The sequence below is a fragment of the Myotis daubentonii genome, chromosome 4 (genome assembly GCF_963259705.1).
Source record: "Myotis daubentonii chromosome 4, mMyoDau2.1, whole genome shotgun sequence".
Taxonomy (NCBI): Eukaryota; Metazoa; Chordata; class Mammalia; order Chiroptera; family Vespertilionidae; genus Myotis; species Myotis daubentonii.
In genome coordinates, this window is record NC_081843.1 from 34,256,750 (window position 1) to 34,278,045 (window position 21,296).

The 21,296-nt window shown below is 52.2% G+C and overlaps 1 protein-coding gene across 2 annotated transcripts in view; it reads left to right on the forward strand.

Moving 5' to 3' along the window:
• The window catches only part of SRRM3 (serine/arginine repetitive matrix 3), a 52,679-nt gene that overhangs the window by 905 nt on the left and 30,478 nt on the right, over positions 1-21,296 (forward strand). For both annotated transcript variants that reach the window (XM_059693511.1, XM_059693513.1), the window contains exon 2: positions 19,120-19,384. In XM_059693511.1, coding sequence (XP_059549494.1) covers positions 19,152-19,384 — 233 coding nt within the window. In that variant the 5' untranslated portion in view covers positions 19,120-19,151. The remainder of the gene's footprint in view (positions 1-19,119; positions 19,385-21,296) is intronic.

Sequence of the window (21,296 nt, forward strand, 5' to 3'; positions counted from 1 at the left end):
CGTGCATCCTCCTCCCCCTCCCTCTCAGGCTCCTGCCTGGACAGTGCTGAAGCCTCCTGCAGTTCCTGCTCCTGACAGCAGGTTCATGGTGGGGAAGGATTTAGGGGAGAGCGAGAGAAGGGCAGCCAGTTCTGGCCTGGGACTCCAATGCCTGTGCTCTATCTTAGCCACAACTTCTCACTCCCCTGAGACCTCGTTCACTCACCCACTTCTGGCAACAGGGGGCCTGTGCTGGTCTTTTGTCCTGAGTCCAGAGAAAAGGCAGACACTTGGATGGAGAGCAGGACAGGAGCTGGGGAATTTCTCTGTCAAGGGGGCATCTTAAGGTCGTGTTCCCAGCATATGCCAGATTCTTCTCCAGCCCAAAATAGGACCAAACTGGCTAGGAAATTGCTCCCACATAACGCCATCTTCTTGGTTCCTTAATTTCATACCCCATCCCACTCTCCTGTGAGGGGTGAGGGAGGAATTCTTGAAGTGTGACCAAAGACTTGATTGGATTTTAAGAGGTGGGGGTGGATAGGTTTGGAGTCATTGATTTTGATGTCTGAGAGACATGGGTTCAAATTTAAGTTATGTGACTTCAGAAGCCACTTAACTTTTCTGAGCCTGTTTACTGATTTGTGAAACAAGTATAGTGTTAATAGTATCTACTTTGCTGTTCAAAGAAATAATCCAGATAATGGATGGGAAACTATTTTTAAGCTGTAAAATACTGGGCAAGTGTTAGTCAATTGAATGCAAGTAAGAATTTCTTAAGAAGGAGCTGGGTAAAGGTGGAAAAGTTTTTTAGCATTGTCTAAAGCACATCGTTCTGTTCCCAGGGGATGTGGGCATTGGTTGAGGGCCTGATACCAGCTCCATGCTAGGCACAATGCTACGTTTGACTCAGTAAATGCTGACAAAAACTTCACAAGGCAGCCATCATTGCCCCTATTTCACAGCTGAGACAGGAGACTTGACTGACTTTCCCAAGGTCATGAAGCCACACAAGCTGTCTTCCTTAGGGCAGAAGTGGAGCTGATGACCTGTCCCAGTCCCTTGATATCAAAGCTCAGTTCAGTGTCAGTTTCTTGACTCATGCTGCCAGCTTTCCAGGTGGGGAGCCTGAGGCATATGGTTGAAGGTGTGCAGTGCAGGAAGGAACTGACTCCCTCAAGGTCGCTGGGATATTTGGAGGTGGAATGTGCTTTGAACAGGCCAGCTGGGTGCCCCCACCTCAACCCACCCCTGCCACTGTCATTCATGCCTGCCAAAGGAGGAGTCTGGGTCTGACAGGCCCATCTGCTCACTGCTGTAGCCATTTCTTACCTCCTCAGCCTGCCAGGTTCTTGCTGACCTGGGCAAGCTGGTGACTGCCAGTTCCTTTCTGAAGCAGTTAGTCCTCACCCCTGAGATGGGGCCTTGGTCGCGAGCAACTGCCTCATGGCTGTCCTGTGCCTCCTCTACTGACGTCTCCCTTCCTCTGGCGGCTTCCTACTGCCTTCAGGGGCAGAATCAAGCTCCCCCTGTCCCAGCAGTCAGCCTGGGGCTCTGCTGAGGAGATGGGAGGAGCCCACCCTCTTCTTTACCTCCTATACGCACTCTGGGCCCCTGCCGTAGACCTGTCACTTCACATACATTATCTCATTTCATGCACACATAACCTGGTACATTTCATCCTCATAACCTGGTCCTTTCACAGAGGAGCAGAACAAGGCTTGGAAGCGATGTGACTTTCCCAAGGTCATGGAGCAAAGTCTTGGAGAAACCCTAACCCACTGCCTAAGGAGCCCAGTGTGGATTCCACACCACTGTGTCATCAATTCCCCAGGGTCCCTGGGGGAGGGTCAACCAGAGCACCGTGGGCCAGTGGGAGTTGAAGGGTGGCATGTGGTGGAGGTGACTAAAGGGCTCTGGGACAGGAGTCCAAAGCCTTTCCTGGGCCCATCTCTGACTCTGGCTTCTTGTATGACCTTGAACAGGTCTCTTTCTTCTCTGGGCCTCAGTGTCCTCAACCACAAAATGATAGGTCTTGAGTAGATGACCCCAAAGGTCCTGCTAGCACCAAGATTTTTAAATCTCTCTGCTCTATAAATCTGTACGTTGGAAATCCTGTGGTTCCATCTGCAGAAATAGAAGTCACCTCCAGGGTTTCAAGGTTTGATTTATTCATTGGAGCTGAGATTTAAAATGTACCCATCCCTCCCACCTATAAACTTGAGGTTTTAACTTAAGGGAGAAAACATGACTTAGGCCCATAACTCATCTGGACATTCCAGCCAGAAGCCTTCTGGCCCAGGATTTGAGATGACCTGCAGGTTCACTGAAGATGCCCTGCACACACCTCCCAGAGTTGTTTGCCAGAGTCCAGGAGGCCCCAAGGCACACACGCACAGGCCCCTTGTCCAGGTGCAATGGTTGCGGCTTATTCATGGAGCCTTGGGGACAGGGTGGGATTTTGCAGCTGTTGCTCTAAAGAAAGGACACAGGGCCCTGCAGAGGGGGTGGGTCAATATGATAACTAGTCCAGGCCCAGTGGGGAGGGGCAGCCAGATAAGAAATGGAGAAGTTCCTTCTTAATTCCAATACCTGGGCTCAGTGAAAGGATGGGGAGCTCAGAGAGGGAAAGGGTTTAGTGAGGAAAGAAAGGACCAGAGAGAGTGCACACAGTGAGTGGATTCAGAGAGGAAGGGGATAGGAGGTGCTCAGTGAGGGAACAGAGAGATCAGTGAGAGGGTGGGAGGAGCAGAGGGGCCTATGACAGTGACGGGCTCATTAGAGACCCCAGCCTGACCCAGCCTAGATCTTCATAGTGGCTTAGTGCCTGCTGACACCTCTGGGTTTCTGCCCCCTCACCTTCCTCTGGGTCATGAGCCCAGGAGGGCACAGCTCCATCCCCAAAGGCCAAGTCCTGTTGATTCCATGTCATCCAGAATGGGGCTCTCAGGGGGCTTAGGCAGGTGTGCCAGTTCCAGGTTGCCCAGGCTGACTTTTGGCCTGGGAGAAAGACCTCAGGGGCCATGTGGGCCTTGGCTCCTGAGCAGTCCCAACCCCCAGGAACTCCCACCCTGCCACCAAAAGCCAGCCGGCTGCAGCACCACTTCCTGGGCAGTGAGCCTGGCCTCAGTCTCCTGCCACCCCCACCCTGGCCTGCTGCCCACTGCAGAAGCTGCTCTGCCAGCTGGAGCTGGTGGGCAGTGCCATAGCTCCCTTAGCATCCTGCAGGGCCTGTGAGAGCCATGAGGCAGCCTGGACCCAGTGAACAGGACCTTGGGGTACAGGCAGCTTACTGCACTGGGGAGCTCTTGGCCTTCGTTTTCTAGCATTGAGTATGGCCTGTGGCTTTGAGGCCTCTCCCCATAATGAGCCCCTTCCCACCATTCCCCCGAACTCCCCAGGATGGAGACAGGTAAAAGTAAGTTTCATTGAAGTCGTTTGATTTGAAAAATGACACATCTTTATTGTACAAGATTTGGGAAGCGGAGAAAATAAGAATCATCAAGATACCTACGACCCAAAGAGAGCCACTGTGAACAAAGGAAGGGGGAGAATTCCCTTCCAGGATTCTGTCCCTGTGTTCATAGGTACTTAGAGTTAAATAACTGGGAAGATGCTGTTGGGGGAAATGGCATCCTCTTTTTTCACTCTATCATGAAAATTTTCTGATATCTTTAAAGCTTCTTCAAAAAGCTTACAATTAATGGCCATATGAAGGCTGGGTATGGGTGGAGTTGCTTCCCAGGGAACCAGTGAAAGCTGCAGGGAGAACCTTGCCCCTCCCTTGCCCTCCTGAGTGGGGCACACCTTCAGGGGCTGCTGGCTGTGGTTTCCCTTGGAGAGGATGGCTATGGGGCTGTGACAGTGTCAGCCAGGGACTGAGGTGGGCCTGTGTCCTCAGTCCACCCGCTGCCAGCACAAAGGTGGGCAGGGTCAAGGCTTCTGGGGGAGGGGGAGCATGAGGGAGTCATATATCCCCTGAAGAGGGTGAGAGCCTGGATCCAACAAAACCTTAGAAGAAAGAGCTCAGTACTGGAAATCTGGCAACTGCTAATCTTCTGGGCTCCGATCTCACCTGGGCCCCAACCTCCACAATCAGGTCTTAATCTTCTCCTGTATATGGGCATACTGATACCTTCCTCCACGTGTGCCGTGAGAAGTGACTCAGGTGGTGGGTCTGAATGCTCCCGAGGAAGGAGGATACCCATTGTACTCCCCAGAGACGGTGGTCATGTGAGTGTGTGACCACACAATCAACATCTATCACTGCTCCCTATATTCTGGGCACAGTAGGAACACTGAGGACACCCTGACCTTGAGGAGCTCCCAGACTAATGGAGGGAAATGACAGTGACGACCTATTGAGATTCTACTGGGACTAAGATGTCCACAGTGATGTGGCAGCCAAAGAAGGCTTCTGGGAGAGGGACATTGAAGTTGGACCTTGGAAAATGACAGGGAAGGTACCAGACAGAGCAGACACGGGCATGGCACTCCAGACAACAGCATGGGCAACAGCACAAACGTCCTGGTGAACTAAGGGGACAATGAATGATCTAATGTAGTCAGCACAGAGGGCATTCCTGGATCCAGGGGGAGTGGTGGTCTGGCTCAGGTCTATGAGGACCTTGAAAACCACTGTAAGAGCTGGGAATTTATTTGGAAATCAATGCGAGTCATGGAAGGCTTTGGAGCAGTGTCATGAAACGGTCAGATGTGCACTTTAGGGAGCCTGCTATGGCTGCGTGTGGTGGGGGAAGGAGGAGGATGGAGGTAAAGAGACCACGGGCAGAGAGGCCAGGGAGGAGGTGATGGCAGAGTGGGAGAGAGGACAGGCACCAGAGACACTCCTCTGGGAGATCTGACAGGGGTGTATGTGCACGTGCTCCAGGCTGGGTTCACTCAGGGAGAAAGGAAAACCCATGGGGCAAGGGCAGAGTGAGAAGCGGGGCAGTCTGTCCTTCATGCCCATCCCAGCTGCTGGCACAGACTTGAGTATCAGACAGAGAACCCCAGGCTGGGGAGGGTAAGCTTCAGGACTGGCAGGGAGCCCAGCCACCCCTTCTCCAAACAGGATGCCAGAGGGGGCTTCTGGGATTGTAAAGAAGCTGGGACGCTCAGCAGGCCCTGCCTCTGGGCAGTCCTGTCTCCCCGCCTTGCTTGGCATGGTCTGACACATGCATCTTGATTCTTGTGACCCACCCATTATTATCCCCAGAACACCTCTCTTCTCTCTTCCTCTGTCCCTCTCTTCTCATACTTCAGAAAGCATAGGTGGTCATTCATTCATTCATTCATTCATTGAACATTTTATCAGCAGGTCCTCTGAACTGAAAAGCTCAATTATCATTGTCATCCCCAAACCCTGTAGGAGGCACTGGAGAAAGGGAAGAGCCAGCCTCAGTCTAGGGGGGAGCAAGGCCCATAACTGGTGGGTGTTGTGGGGCGGAAGATGGGTTATGTGGGAGCATCCCTAGAGCTGCTGGGTATCTGTGGTGGCGGGAGGGTTGCCTGACCAGGTGACTCTGGAGCCAGTATTTACAGATGGGACTTCATAGGAGGAGCACAGGTTTGCCAGGAGGGGAAGAAGGGGAAGAGCATTTCGTGCAGAGGGAACAGCATGCGCAGAACCATGGAGGAGGGAAGAGCACCAGGCACTTGTAGAAAAGTGTGGCTGGAGAATCAGGGCCTGGCCTGAAGGACAAAGGACCAGGCTGGAGAGAGGCCTCAGGCGGGGCCTTATTGTTAGGTGAGGAGTCTAACCTTTCTTTTGTAGGTGGCAGAGAAACCAAGGGCTGTTTCTAGCAGGTAAGCACACAGCCAGAGCTGTTTTAGGAAGGTCACCCCTGAAGGGCGAGCATGATTTGGACAGATGGAGAGAAGAGGGGGGCCTGCAGAGTGCTTTCAGGACACAGGTCACATGGCCTGGGGCCTCTCCTTCTGCAGCTCTGCTCCTCCCAACCTGGGACATCCAGAACCGCAGCAGAGTACCTGCCTCAGCATTTCTAGAACGTCCTATAAAAAGCAGATTTCTGGGACCCATCGTCCCATTCAGAACCTGAGTGTGGGGCCTGGGGGTCTGTACTTTTTAAAGCTCCCAGGTGACTGTACATTTAGAGTTGAGAGTTGGTGCCTCATTGCTTTGCACCTGCTGTTCCCTTTAGCTGGATCCCCTTCTTCCTCTTTTTCTACCTCCTTGAACTTCAGACTCTGCTCACATGTCTCTGTGCAATGCTCGTTCCGGGCCCTCTCCTCTGCAAGCCCCCAAGTGCCCGGTTTGCCTTTCCATCTTGCTCAATAATCAGCATGAACACTCATCTAGCATTTCCAACGTGCCAGCCACTGCTCTAGGGGTCTCATGTACTAACTCATGTAGTCCTCACAACATCCTACGAAGGAGCCAGGTCACAGCAGAGGATACTGAGGTATACCAGCATCACCCAGGCAAGATGTGGTAGGACCACAGAGGCTGCACAGACTAGGAGTTCTTTGAGGGCAGGGACCCTGTGTCACTTGTGGTTGCAGGTCCCCAGTGCAAGCACAGGGCATGGCATGTGGGAGGTGCTGAGTTTTCCCATCTGTAGGATGGGCTTAAGGATGACAGTTCCCCTCTAGGGCTGCTCTGCAGCTTGGGGAAGTCCTCAGTCTTAATGGGGTTGTAAGCTGTGAGGTGTGTGGTCTGGGTGGGGCTGGTGAGAGGGTCCAGCAACAAAAGCCAGGACTCCTCTCTGGGCTTTTAGGATGAGTTTCCCAGAAAGAAGGCCTTTTCCCCTAAGTTCAGCCTCTCCCATAGAATTCAGACCCTCTTGACACTGGCCAGGGGCTGGGAGCAATCTCATGGCTGGGTACGGTTAGACAACCTGATGACAACTCTATGGGCTGATGGCAGAGCAAGGTGGGAGAAGCCCCAGCTGCAGAAGCAGCCCTCACTGCCAATCTGACCTTAAAGGGCTTGTGCCTTCCCAGAGCAAAGAGGGACCCCTCTCCCCATCATTCATGCCTCCCACCCACAATCCCTCAGGTTATTGTCAATGATGTTTTAATTAACTGCTTAATTAACTATTTAGGCTAATCAGATTAATTGACATTAATTGGCTACCATTTGTCAAGGACCCTGCAAAGCTGTGCCTCTCAGAGTTGAAGTGTGTGACTGGGGCTGGCGGGGGAGTCAGGGAGGAGCTGTCAGTGTGCTGTGGAGCTGGGGGAGCCGGTGGCAGGCAGTGGACACCAGGACTGCTGGCCAGGGGCTGTGCACCTCTCGGTGGTTCTCAGGGCTGGGCCCTTGACAGCTGAGTTCTGGATCTTCACACTTTAGGAAGTGCATCACCTCTTCCTCTTCCTTAGTTGCATTAAAAGAGAAAGAAAGAAAGAAAGAAAGAAAGAAAGAAAGAAAGAAAGAAAGAAAGAAAGAAAGAAAGAAAGAAAGAAAGAAAGAAAGAAAGAAAGAAAGAAAGAAAGAAGGTTTAATGAGGGACCAGAGGGAAGAGCCAGATACTTTCAATCCCAAAGGGCCGTAAAGACCTCAGAGGGGGAGAGACATTAAAACCCTAAATCAGCCATGATATCAGTAGGTCACCACATAACAACTTCTGGGATGAAATGTGCATAGTCAGTTTTAAAAAGAGGGTGGAGGAGCAGTATCAGGGAGATAAAATATGCAAAATATTAAACTGTGACAAAATGATCAGATTTCCATTATTTAGTCAATTATAGCCCCCCAAACTCATAGTACATTTTAATGCCTGTTTTAAAGCACAACTTACAGTTTTAAATTATAGCACTTGAAACAAAAAAGAAAAAAAAAACTACTATGAAATGCATCCTACGTTTTGGAAAAAGAAAAAAAAAAGCCAACCCACTCAAAACTGGGAGTGTGAGTTTGTCTTCAGAGCCATTCTCTCAAGATTAAATGGCTTTCATATCTAGTCCAACACTGAGCTGGAAGTCGGCAGCCTGCGGTCTTATTTTGACTTTGTCACTGACCCCCTGAGGGTCCCCTCCCCTCTCTGGTGAATCCCTGGCCTGTACTCCTGAGAGAGTGCTGACATGGAGCAGAGGAGGTGTGGATTTTGAATATTCTAGAGATGAATTCAAATGTGAGGGGAGAAAGGGGTTCATCTTAGTGAGAGGGTCAAGCTCCCAGAATGGGGAGCACTTCCTGGGCAGGTGGAGGGGCTCCCCACTTGGTGACATAGCTCTCTAGCTTGGTGTGAGAAAACCTGGAGAATGAATGTGGGGTCTCTCCCCCACCCCTTAACTGCCCTATCCTGCAGCCCCTGGGGGGAGGAAGGAACAGGAGAGACTGGAGGCTGTTGCCTAGCAACAAGAGGCGCATCTGGATCGATGAGAATGGCAGCTGAGGCTCCAGGCTTCAGCCCCCAGCCCGGCTCTCTTTGATCTCACCCGGCCCAGCAGAAACCTGGGGGGGATGCCCAGGGCAGCCTGCCTGATTAGAGCAGAGTCAATAAAGGGAATTTTCCATAATGAGACGGTGTAGGCAGTGGAGGCAGCTGCCCCTGGCTTCTCCTGTCACCAGCCCCAGTGGGTAGAAGGCGCTTATCTGACTGTCCCAGCACACCCTTCCTCCTGATAGCTCCTGGGGAGGCACATCACCCACAGCTTTGATTATTCTCAGTCTTGGATTGCCAGGGACTCAGAGCCCAGCCTTACCCTGGCCCCAGGCTCCTGACATGTCATCTGGATGAGGAAACTGAGGCACCAAGAGGAAAAGATATCTGGTTACAGAGCTTCTAGCTCATCTTACCTTTCCTCAGCCCAGCTCCCAGGTGTGAGTCTGGGAGGGCTGGGTCCTGATGGGGAGGAGACTGAGATAAAGGGGATGATAGAAGCAGATGAGAGCATACTGGTTCCTCTGATTTAACTCCAGGGTCAGCACGGGAGGGTCCTTGGAGAGCATGGAGTCCTGACACATAATTACGCGGCTCTCCCTAGGACACCTCACCAATGCCATCTGGCTTGGATCCTCCCCAGGACACAGAGATCACCACCTCCGTGGGAGCCCATGCCATCAGACGTCCTTTCTCAGGCTCCCAGATCTACATTCTAGCTCAGACAGCAACAGGAAGCTGCCTGCTCCCTGGCTGGATGGCTACAGCTCCCTGAAGGCCAATGAGGGCCCTGAATAGGAGCAGAATGGGCTGGGTGGGGGCAGGAATTTCTTTGTTCCACTAGAGTGCAGGGGAGGCTAAAATACTACTTGCTTATTTGGTATCAGTATTGCTCTATACAGATCTGTCACTGGGTGGAACTGGTCTGTATTATTTTCAATGATCAGTATTACGTGTTTCTGCTCCATTCCACTGGTCTATATTACTGGTTTACTGTGGTTTGTGAGTTCCCCACCATCTTCTGTTGATGTATCCAGTCTGATTGAGGCCCTCTATGGCCTGTCCTGGGCTCCAGTGGTCTGCACTGGTCTCACCTAGGTGGATGGCCTGTCCTGTGGGCCTCTCTGAGTAGCAGCTTCCTTGTCCCTGGGACCTGCCACTCGGATCCTCTGCTCTGGGAACCCAAATCAAAGCCAACAGGAACAGGAGGAACAGGGACCCTAGGCTGAGGGGCAGGCAAGTCCATTCTATCTCTTCAAAGACAGAGCTGGACTCCAGGGCTTACAAAGTATATGACCATGTGACCCATGCAAATGTCAACACACAAAGTCTAGGCCTAGTAAGAGCAGTAACTAGAGATCTTTCTCACTGAGGCCCCCAGAGATGGCAGTAATAAAACACAAGTAGTGAGCTCACTATCAGTCCAAACACAGTCTGGGTTTCCACAAGCGTTCACAGATGGCTGCTTTGTGCCAAGTTCTATGCTGAGCATCAGGGACATGAAAATGGAAGCATCCCAGTCACTGCCCTTGGAGAGCACTCACTAGGCTAGGGAACTAACAGCCGCAATAGAACAGAGGTGAATGCTGAGAGTGGTAGCCAGGGGGCTTAGGCTCCAGGAGCACAACGGATGTGTGTCCCCCAGGGGAGGTCATGGAAGGCTTCACCAAGGAGGTGATGCTTAAGCAGAGTCTTGCAGGATGAATGGAAGGGAAAGAGCATTCCAAGTAGAGGGACCAGCATGGACCAGTGTGTTCTTGGGTGGAGCAGAGTGCCCTGTGTCTGAGACATATCAGGGGCTGGACAGGATGCCCAGGACCCAGGTGCCAGCTAAGTTACCTGGGCTTTCTCCTGTGGTCAGTGGGCTTGCCCTCCTTCCTTTGCCTGCCCTGGATCTCCCCTTTTGCTTCTGAGCACTTAGCCAGCCACAACACCTCCATTCCATAGCATAGACTGAGACTGCAGGGCAGGGGAAGCTCCAGCACAGGGGTGGGTAGAGAAGGGCAGGAGAGGACCAAGAGCACTGAGGCCCAGGCCCAGGATATGGTGCCAGCACCCATGTCGGCCAGGCTGCCTGGCCCTCCTGGAACCAGCACTCCATCATCCCAGCCAGCCCCAGCCTGGGGACTCTGGCCAAGGACTTCCTCCGGCTCCAACAGGGGCGGCAGGAAGCTCTGGCTGCTGAATAATTGAAAGGAAGGCTTTCAGCATTTCTCCCGCCCCCTTCCCCCACAGCATCTTCAGGAGGGTTGGGTAACAAGTAGCAGAGCCAGCATCTCCTGCCCTCCCCTCCTGAGAGAGTCCCCAGGAGGCAGAGAGGAAGCTCACTTAGCTAACCCTCTCACTGCCAGCGGCCCCGCGCCTTCCTCCCAGGCCTCACCCTGCAGCATTTTCTTAGCAGTGAGTACTGGTCTCCACCGGTCCATGTGGGCTGCTATCTGTGAAAAGTGACCTTGTGGGCCTACTAGTCTTCACAAGTTGGTACTGATTTGGAATGGTAAATTATCTACATAATCTGTTGTGATTGGTACTGATCTATATGTCCCACTGGTTAACCCATGCCTGTAGTCGTTTAGACTGGTTGGCATTGTTTATGGCAATACTAGCAAAGGTATTTGGACATAGAACTTAGTAAGTGCCCTTCACCAAAGGGTTAATTCCCTCAACCCTAAGGGGGTTACTAATATTAACACCATTTTACAAATGAGGAAACAGCACAGAAGTTAGGTCACCGTGGGGCACATAGTAAGTGATCTGAACATAGGCTGGCTCTTCTGCCACTTGCTGATCTGCACATGTTCGTCTTGATTTTTTTTAATCGAGTCTATTTATTAATGCATTTCAAGTTTTATGTCTGCCTTAATTAATGGTGATCGAGTTAATGTGGAGTTAGGGTCACACCTCTCTCTAAAGGGTAAGGGCCAGCAAAAGTGAAGGCACCGGTGAGCAAAAGAGATCTTTCCAAAATGCAGATCTGATCATGGCCTCTCCAGCTCTACAGTCTTCTCTGGCTCCCTATTGCCTGCAAGGTACAGCCCTAGCTCCGCTGTCTCCTCCCACCCACTGTGCTCAGCTGTGCAACAAGCCCATGCTCTTCCCTCTTTCCTCATTAAGCTTTCTTCACACGTGCCCCACACTCTACCCGCAACATCCTTCCTCCCCATCTTTGTTCCACCAGCTCCTACGTATACTTCAAGACCTCTCCTCCAGGAAGACCTCCTAACTATATTCCTTCTCTCACACACACCCTCTCGGTTAATGTCTCTACATGTCCGCCATTCCAGCACTTATCTTGCTATCCACATTACAGGCATCACTGCTTCTCCCCCTATATCTCTCTCTTGCCCTCTGCTGGGCCCCAGAGCGCCCACTCGCTGAATAGCTGTGACATGAGGGCTTGACCTGCCCCTAGAGCTGAGGGGCTTTCACCCCATCCTGTGGCCTTTACCCCCACTCCAACCCCCCCTCCTGGGCAGGGAGCATGGGAAGGCTTTCAGGGTGTTGTAGCCACTGGGCTGGAGAGGCTCATGGAGTCTGGAGAAGGTCCCCACAGGGAAGGGTGGGGTTGACAGGAGAGCCCCTCTCCCCGGTGCTCAGGAAACACATCGGTGTCACAGGTACCGCATGGCTTCAGTGTCAGGGACTGAGGTGGGGTGACACCCTGAGCTTCCTTGGACACAGTGAGATGGGTGTTCTTGCCCAGCTTGGATAAATGTCTTGACAAACCATTGTTGTTGCACACTCACTTTTACAAAGACTGGACTTATTTTCACAACCTAGGTATGTGGTTTCATGTGCGTTTGTCAGTTCCATCATGTTTCTGACAGTTACAAAGAATTATTTTCCTCCAGGAAATCCAGGAGGCTTGTCCCTCTCCACCCTCTCTCTCACACTGGGCTTTTTCTCTGGAAGGCCTCACACTGTGCTCACAGCCCCCACCTCAAAGGAAGGCAGCTCCCCATCATGATTCCACTCCACCCTGGCCCACTTAGCCCAGGGCTGCACCCTGTCTGCCCTTGCCCTTAGCCTGTGCTGCCCCCCACCTGGACTTTTCCTTCCTTACAAGGAGCAATTTGTCTTCCAAAGGGCCAGTTCAAAACCATGGCCCTTGTGAGGCCTTCCCTGGCCTTCCCAGGCCAAGCAGACTTTCCCCGGTCTCTTATTTACTATCCCAGCACCAAGCCAGGGTGCAGGAAGGGGTGTAACTAGGGTCTGTCTTCATAACAAGCTTGTCACTGAAAGAATGAATGATCCCACCACGCTGTGAGGTAAGGAGTATTGTCCTCATTTTACAGATGAGAAAACTGAGGCTCAGGAGGTTTAATGACTTTTCCCGGTCACCCAGGTAGAACCAAAATTCAAGTTCAAGTCCTCCGACTCCAAATCCAGTGCTCTTTGTCCACCCACCCCACACCTGGCTTTCCTGGGCCCGTGGGGAACCACAGAAAGACCTTAGTCACAAGAATGTGGTTATATTGTGTGTGACTGGGGATCGAGAGCTTACTTGAAGCTCTGGGAACCCGTACATTTGAGGGTGTGGAGGCCTTGAGTCCTGGCATCATCAATGGGGAGGGAGGTGTCTGGCAGGTGGAGGCAGGGAAAGGGGCCCCCAGGTCAGTGAGCGCTGCCCCCTGGTGAGAGAGGCTTCTGAGCCTCCAGAACAAAGGGGGCCCCTAGGTGGGTGCCACTGGTGCTGGAGGTGATGCCCTGGGAGTGAGGTGGGGAGGGGAGGAGTTTGCTGAGACCAGCCAGAGGATAGTGGCCCATGTCACCTCAGCAGGCTCCTCAAAATGACCCCCACCTCCTGCCCTGAGCTCCTGCTTCTGCTCTCTCTTCCCTCCACAATCAGCAACCTGTTCACTCTCCAGTCTCAGTCCCCAACTATGTAATGACAGTTCCCAAATCAGGCCCGAGCTCAGCCTCCCGAGTGCCAGACCCATGATCTGAGGCTCCTGGACATCTCCCCCTGGATGACGAGGGACTCCACCAAGCCCAAAACAGGACAGTCACCACTGACAAATAATAATGAACATTGGTACCATGTATGAGATATTCACTGCATGCTAAGCACTGTGGTACCATTTCACATGTATTCATCCTTTACAACAAACCTCTGGGGAGGGTGCTGTTATTAGTTCCATTTTACAGGCAAGGAAACTGAGGCACAGAATTTAAGGCACATGACAAGGTCACTCAGATTATGAGTTCCCAAAGAGCATAGCCCTGTCTCTGCCTCAAACCAGAGTTCCCCAAGGCAAGGCCCAGTCTCCCCCTCAGACACATATGTCGTCCACTGCTCCCTCTCCCCAGACCCAGCCAGGTCACTACCGATCTGAGCGAGCATCTCACCCTTCTGAGCCCAGGATGAGTGATGATCTCATTAGCTGGGAGGCTCCGTGCCTGTCAGCAGACTGGACACTGCAGTACAGACGGACTGTTTCACCTTCAATTAATCTCTACCAGCAGAGCTGGACTCGCAGGTACCAGCAGCCAAACTGTTCCATCCTGTCTCCGACAGGCCTACTCAAGGGACCAGGCTTGGGTCTGGGAGTAGAAGGAATGCCCAGGGACTCAGCCATGAGGCTTGTAAATTAGAGGTCTGGCTCTTTAACCACTCAGATCTGCAGGACTTAATCTGCACGTGGGTTTGGCTGGCCCAGCCCATGGGCTTGCCCTTGGGACCTGACCCAGTGCTGGAGACAGCCTCAGGGCGGAGCTCTGGGGGGCGGCAGCAGTGGCTATAGAAGCAGGAAGGAGGGGGGCTGAAGGCTTGGCAGTACACATTTATAGTTACCTAGATTTCCAGACTAGGAAAGGACCTGTGGGGTCTCTGAGTCCAGCCTCGCTCCCCGCAGTGGCCAGTGGGGAAACAAGAGTCCAGAGAGGGGAAGAGACTTCTTCAGGTCCAACAGCCAATTAGCAGTAGAGAAAAGACTTCTCATTTGCTGCTCTGCCTCCAAAGAGACTGTGTCACTGTCCCCAGGGACGTTGGCGAGTTAGGGTCAGGGTTAGGGTTATGGCTCTAGATGTCATATCTGCCTGCTTGACCCCCACAAGCCCCTCACCCTCAACACACTTTTAATCTGCCCTCCACGGTCCCCATCACAGTAAATGGCTGTACAATCTACCTGGTCACTCAAATCAGCTCATCCACATCCAGTCACATCCTGCCAAGTCTGTCTATTTCTTGAATTCTATTCAGGCCTCACCTGCTCCGGTGTCCCTGCCTCCAGCCCCTCCCACCCCCTTGGAATCCTGCCCTGACCAACCAGGCAAAGCTGCAGACACTACACCTGATAACTATTGGTTTCCCAAGCCAGACTGCGAGCTCCCAGATAGCCAGGGTGGACTCTTGTTCACCTCCAAATCCTCAGCCTTTCATAGGGTGGGGCCCAGAGTAGATGTTGGGTGAGTGTTTGGATGAATATAGTATCTATAGTCATCCTGCTTGAACAGTCTCTGTAATGGGGAACTCACTCATCCTGGGATGAACTGAACTGCTTAGTTTTGTTTTGTTTTTAATTAAGATTTGATTGTTGGGGGTGGGGGGGGGGATCTTTTATGGACTTAGCTGAAGTCCACGCTAGATGACTTCCCTGAAGGAATTTGGCTTTGTCTTCTGGGACAAAGGCCAACAGTGGGTGAGTCTCTGAAGGGGACAGAATGATAGTGGGAGAGATTGGCTAGGACCTTGTTCCTCTCAGTGTGGTCAAAGGACAGCATTTGAGAAATTGTTAGAAATTCAAATTCTCAGACACTACCCCAGATCTACTGAGTCAGAAACTCAGGGTGGGGCCCAGCCCGCTGGTTCAACAAGCCCTCCAGGTGACTCTGAGGCCTGATAAAATGTGAGAACTGCCGCTCTGACAGGCCTCCCAATTGCTAGTCCATGATCTATATCAAAACCACCTGGGGAACATTAACAATTTAACCTCCAGAGATTTTTATTCATTAGATCTGGGGTGAGTCCCAGGTAACATGAACATATAAAATGCAAGACACCAGGTTAAATTTGAATTTCAGATGAACAGTGAATAATTTTTTTTTTTAGTATAAGTATGTCCCAAATATGAAATTCATGAAATTCAAATTTAATTTAACTTCACATTCTATATTTTTATTTGCCAAATTTGGCAACCCTACCTACTTATAAGCTTCCAGCGGATTCAGCTAGGTTTGGCCTATATCCTCTACAATCCTTTAAAAATTTAAAGATAGGGATTCTGATCATCTGTATATTCTTATCATTTCCTTATTCTACACATCATATTTTTGTTGCTATACCATAGGGTAACATACACTTTTGGCAGCCACATCATGATTGCATCTCTGACCATTGAAAACCTCTAAATCCTTCCGAAATATGCTGCCTCTAAACCAGCGGTTCTCAACCTGCCTGTGGTCGCGACCCCTTTGGCGGTCGGGTTGTTCTAAGACCATCCTGCATATCAGATATTTACATGAGGATTCAAAACAGTAGCAACATTACAGTTATGAAGTAGCAAGGAAAATAATTTTATGGTTGGGGGTCACAACATGAGGAACTGTTTTAAAGGGCCAGAAGGTTGAGAACCACTGCATTTCTACCCATTCCAATTTTAGAAAGTTAGTTTGGGACCTAGCTGCAGAATGTGGCATTTTTCACTATCCTGTTTCACCTTCTTAGATTCCTTCCATTGCTCCAGTCTGTTGCGTCCTTTTAGATTCTGACTCTGAATTCGTGAGCCTTTCCAGATTGTATCCTTGGTGAATCTGATTATCAGATTGTCAAAGTTCCCTCCAGTCAATGGTGAACATATTGGATCAATGGTGAGGACAGAGCCCTATGGTCCCCTATTAAATACCTCCATCTAATGTGACCTTGACCTATTAAGTATCTCTCCTAAACACAGGTCAATCTATCCACCAATTACAACCGTACAGACTATTAGTTCCCACCAGCACGATGTCTCTTTGCCTTATGACATCTCACAAGGATTTCATAAAAGATAACGTCAGTGCCTCACAGAAAGACCATGTGCCTGCAGTAGCTCCCCGGTTTGCTGGCCCAGCAACCCTAACATAGTGAGCAATGACCCCTGCCTCTTCTCTAGGGGTTAAAGGGTCATCCTTTTAATAACCGACCTCAGATGCCAGCCTGGCACCCTCCAACTCACCAGAAGTTGGTAGAATCCACCATCTGTCCTAGTGAAAATGCAGACTGCACCTGCCCCCTGTACCTTCGCACCCTGCAAGATTGCTCCCAGAAGCCCAGCAATCTCACCCAGACATTTTCCTAGTGCTGGGAATAGAATTCCTCAGGGCCTGGAGATCTGACTCTGCTGTTCAGAACTGCCCCCATCCGCTCCTCTTCCCCTGCCCGCAAGGAGCTGGGCCAAGCTCTAGGCCGGGGAGCCTTACTCGCATCAGAAGGTAAGCCTGCAGAGCAACATGGCTCAAAGCCTGGCTTTCTACCCACACCTTCAATGTGCCTCCGGCATTGCCAGGCTCTGGGGAGGCTCTGAGGAGTGTAATGAAGGGACGGTCCCCTCCCCTCAAAGGGCTCACAGTCTAGAACAGGGGTAAGATGAAAACAAGTTGAACCTCCGTATCTAAAGAGGTGAGGACAAAAGCAGTGGGAGTCAAGGAGGGAATGACTCATCCTTCCTCAGAAGTGGGGAAGGCTTCCCAGGGGAGGTGACATTTGGGCTGGGCCCTGAAGGATGAGAGAAGTGCCAGATGGAGAAGAGGGGAGCAGGCATTCCAGCACAGGGTAACCACAGGGGCAAAGGCACAAAGGAGTGAGAATGCTTGTCTGGGAACACATGACCAAGACTGAGGGGCTGGATGTTGGTTGCAGGATGAGGTGTATCAAGGAATGAAGCTGCACGATAGCACAGGGCAAAACATGAAGGGGTCTTGCAGGCTGTACTGAGGGCAGTGCCAGGTATTCCTCCATCCTGCCTCCCGTTATCATTGTTTCCCATTTGTTCTATCCATGTGCATTGAGTTCCACTTGCTCAGGCACTTCGCTGGCACTAGGAGTAGAAAACTAAACTGCCCCCAGCCTGGGAGAGCCAGGCCCGTGAACTCATAGTGACAATAGTGAGTGGCAAGAGCTCTGGGAGGGCAGCACCTCCCAGAGGGCTGAGGGAAGGCTTCCAGAGGGTGGTGATGCCTACGAGCAGTAACTTTAAGAACATGTAGGAGTCAGGGGAAGTGTCCCAGGGAAAGGGAGAGATAAGAAAGATGGGGAATCTGTTGGAAGGGGCTTGGAGGCTAGGTGATGCTTATGGATACCCCAGGAGAAGCCTTGGTGGAGTGGGGAGCAGAGGTGGGATAGGGACAGGCAGGATGCCTACAGGGTTTGGGGTGGAGAGAGGTTAAAAGAACATTTTCGGTCTGTAAACGCCCAAGAGCCCTCCTCTCCTGAAGAGTCTGGATGATGCTCCCAGACACAGGAGGGGATCAGAGGTTCAGAGAGGGGTAGTGATGTTCTCAGGGTCACTCAGCAAGGAGTGGAGGAGCCTGGCCGGGAACCCAGGGCCTTGGGACTTAAGAGGATAGACATATAAAGGAGTTTATGTTCTCATAACCACTTTCACTCTGTCCCCTTTAGAGCTTCCATGCCTCTCACAGTCCCCCTCTCGCTTCTCTGCCTTCCAATCTCTGTGTCTCTGAATGTCCCCCATCCCCATCACACTGAGGCCAGGAAGGGGAGTGTGTGTTAGCGGTTGTGTTGCAGGGAAGGTCCATCCAGGATGTCCAGATATGCCCAGTCTCTTCTTCTCTTCCCACCTCCCTCCACTCTTCCCCTCCCTGGCATCCCACTCCCTGAGAAGGAGGCCTCCCTGTTGCTTAGCAACTAACAGAGCCTTGGAGAAAGGAAATGGAAATAGCTCAGAAGGTGCCTCCCTCTGTTAAGATAGGTCCTTGGTGTGTATGTGTGTGTGTGCGCGCGCATACTTGTGTGTGCCCACGCAAATGCATGCATATGCTCCACCTTGGGCCTAGTGTGGAGCCAGGACTTCTTACCTCCCAAGACATGCTGGCTCCCATGTCACCCCGAGCCTGAGGAGGATGTGGCTGCCTGGAAAGCTAATGTCAGTGCCACTTTTGGTCACTTCGGCAGAAGCAGTGTTTCCAGAACAAAGGAGGGTTATAATCTGGATCAGGCTCCCAGCTGGCCTGCTGGTTTTGGAGCAGTTGGCCAAATCTAAGTGGGGACTGAAAACTGCATCTGCGGTGGGAGTGCCCCTAAGCCTGGAGAAGGCTCTGTCTTCCCATCTCTGCAGGGCTGCCCTGGGAGGTGGGAGCACATGTGGTCTGTGATTCCCGCCAGCCAGAGCCAGGACAATGAGTGTTTTGGGGAGAAGGAGATTTAAACTGACCCTGAAGGAAAAACAAGAATAAAACTAACAAATTTTCCCAGGGACTAATTTGATTGCCTGGGGAGATGCAAGCAGGTGGGCAGGCAAAGGCTAGGCGGACAGGCCCAGGCATTGGTCCAAGGCAGAGAGGATTGCCCTGGTGGTTATAGGTCCCTGGAAATGATTCTATTCCAAGCCAACGCCCCTTAGAAACGATCTATAGTCCCGCCTGCATTCACCATCTTACAGTGTCCGATCCCCCCTCCTGCTCTGAGGTGTGACCCAAAGGTGCAGACTTGCTGTCCACCCTCCTCCGCAGTCTGAGGGGAAGCGGATTAGAGCCATGAGTGGGCCTTTAAATCTTCAGGATTAACCCGCGCGGAGAGGAGCTTAGCAGGTGGCCGAGAAGTGACCATCTCGCCTCGTGTCTGTGTCTCCCATAGGGCCGCGGCCAGCAGCTCCGGGGCCAGCCGCTATGTCCTCCACCGTGAACAACGGGGCGGCCAGCATGCCGTCCCCGCCCGACGCTGCGAACGGCTTCCCGCAGCCGGGCGCCTCCTCCGGGAACTGGCCGCGGACCGAGGAGGAGATGCGCGCCGCTGAGCCAGGGCTGGTAAAGCGCGCGCACCGCGAGATCCTGGACCACGAGCGCAAGCGGCGCGTGGAGCTCAAGTGCATGGAGCTGCAGGAGATGATGGAGGAGCAGGGGTGAGTGTGCCGCTGGGCCCAAGACCGGGAGCCTGCGGGCTGCGGGGCAGGGCCAGCGGGCGGGGGCGGGGCGGGGTGGAGGGCGGAGCTAGGCAAGTGTGGGGACCCTGGAGCCCAGTCAGGCAAGGGACCAAGGGAAGGCAGTCTGAAATAGTAGGAGTGGAACCATTGCAAACCCAACAGAACTTTTTATTCATTTACTTGTTCATTCAACCAATAAGCTGTCTTGAACACCCACTCTATGTCCAGCTCAGATTCACAGAAGCCAAGGAGACACAACTCATGCCTTTGAAAAACATCCAGTCCAGTCCAGTGGGGGAGAGAGACATGTAAACATGCCTCAGTTTCCCCTTCTATAAAATCGGTGGCTTGAGCGCCTAGACGCTGCCAAGCACATGCTGCAGCCAGACAAGAAAGCACAATTGACCCTTACTCTGTGCGAGGGCTTCCTGTGGCTTCAGCAAAGGAATGCTGCCGGCAGCCACACCTGGAAGCTTGGTTTCATCCTCTCTAGGTGAGAACCAGGCATGGGGCACATAAGTGTGCTGAGCCATGCTGGGACCCAGAGTTGGATCGGAATTATTTCCTCAAAGTCTCTCCCCATCTCAAAAGGGAAACAAGCACGTTAACAACCAACTCCATCACAAACAGATTGGAATCATGGGACAGGACAGGACAGGACAGGACATGAGAGGGCCAGGTTCTTCAGGAGCTCAGAGGAGAGGTTTTGAGAGGAGAAGATATTCGAATGGGCCTTGAAGGATGAGTAGGAGTTTGTCCAGCTGAGAAGGAGGAGTTGTGAGGGACCTCCCTGGCAAGTCTGGTGAAGACAGCCCTCCACAAGAGGCTGAAGACAAAAAAAAGCAAAAAAAACACACAAACAAACCTAGGAGCAAAGCCTACCCGTTTGTGCAGCTCCAAGGAAAGCTACTAGTCCCAAAGCTCCCTTGTGCATCTGTCCTGAGTACTTTGAAAGGAGTGAGCTGGCTGTGGAGAGAGACAAAGTTGGGAGCAGGGCCTGTCCATCAGATATGCACTATCAGTGAGCTGAGAAATCAGAAATGCCAGTGGGTGGGATTGGGCCTGGAGCCACATGGGGACAGGCAGCCTGTATACAGCAGTCCTTCCAAACCATACTTCTGTCTGTCCATCCAGTCCTCTTGGGCTCCTCAAGAGGCAGCCAAGACACGGCTCACTGTCCCTGTGGAGCCCGGAAAGACACTGAGGCTCAAACAGAGAGAGCCACCAGTGGAAGGCCATCAGGAAGGCAGGCCCGGGTCCAGGGCCTCCTGCAGGGTTTATAAGGAAAAAACGTGGGCACGGGGACTTGTTGTTCACCTCCAGCTGGGGACCAGGTTGAGGGATGGGAGAGGTAGGGTCTCTTTAGAGAGTGATGGATGGAAGGCTACTGAAAACAGGAGGCCTCGGCTGGCAGCTGAAGACAGGTTCCATGAGCTGTGGATGCGGGCAGAAGAAAGGAGATCCCCGGGGGAAGGTTGAGTAGGGAATAGGATGGCCGTTTCCTTCTGCAGAGAGAGCCCCAGGACCTTAAACCTGCAAACCCTGCTGAGGGGAAGGAGTGCAGGGAGCATGGCTGTGGGTAGGGAACAGAAGGGATGACTTCTTTCAGGGAACCCTAAGGCACATTCCTCAGGAAGCTCCTCTCCCTCCCCACCCCTCTTTCCCCTGGCTGAACCCGGTCCTCCTCCGAGAGCCCAGCCCCTCGCTGCACTTGGGAGAAGTTTTACCAGGGGAAGGCAGCCTTTGATGGAAGGGGATGACATTTGGCCATGTCATTGCCGTCAGTCCCCAGGCATTAAGGACCTGTACCTCTCTGGGAAGCACCCACTAGGTCTCCAGATGCTCAGTCAGGGCCCCTTCCTCCCACCCAATCTTTACTGCAGGTGGTCCT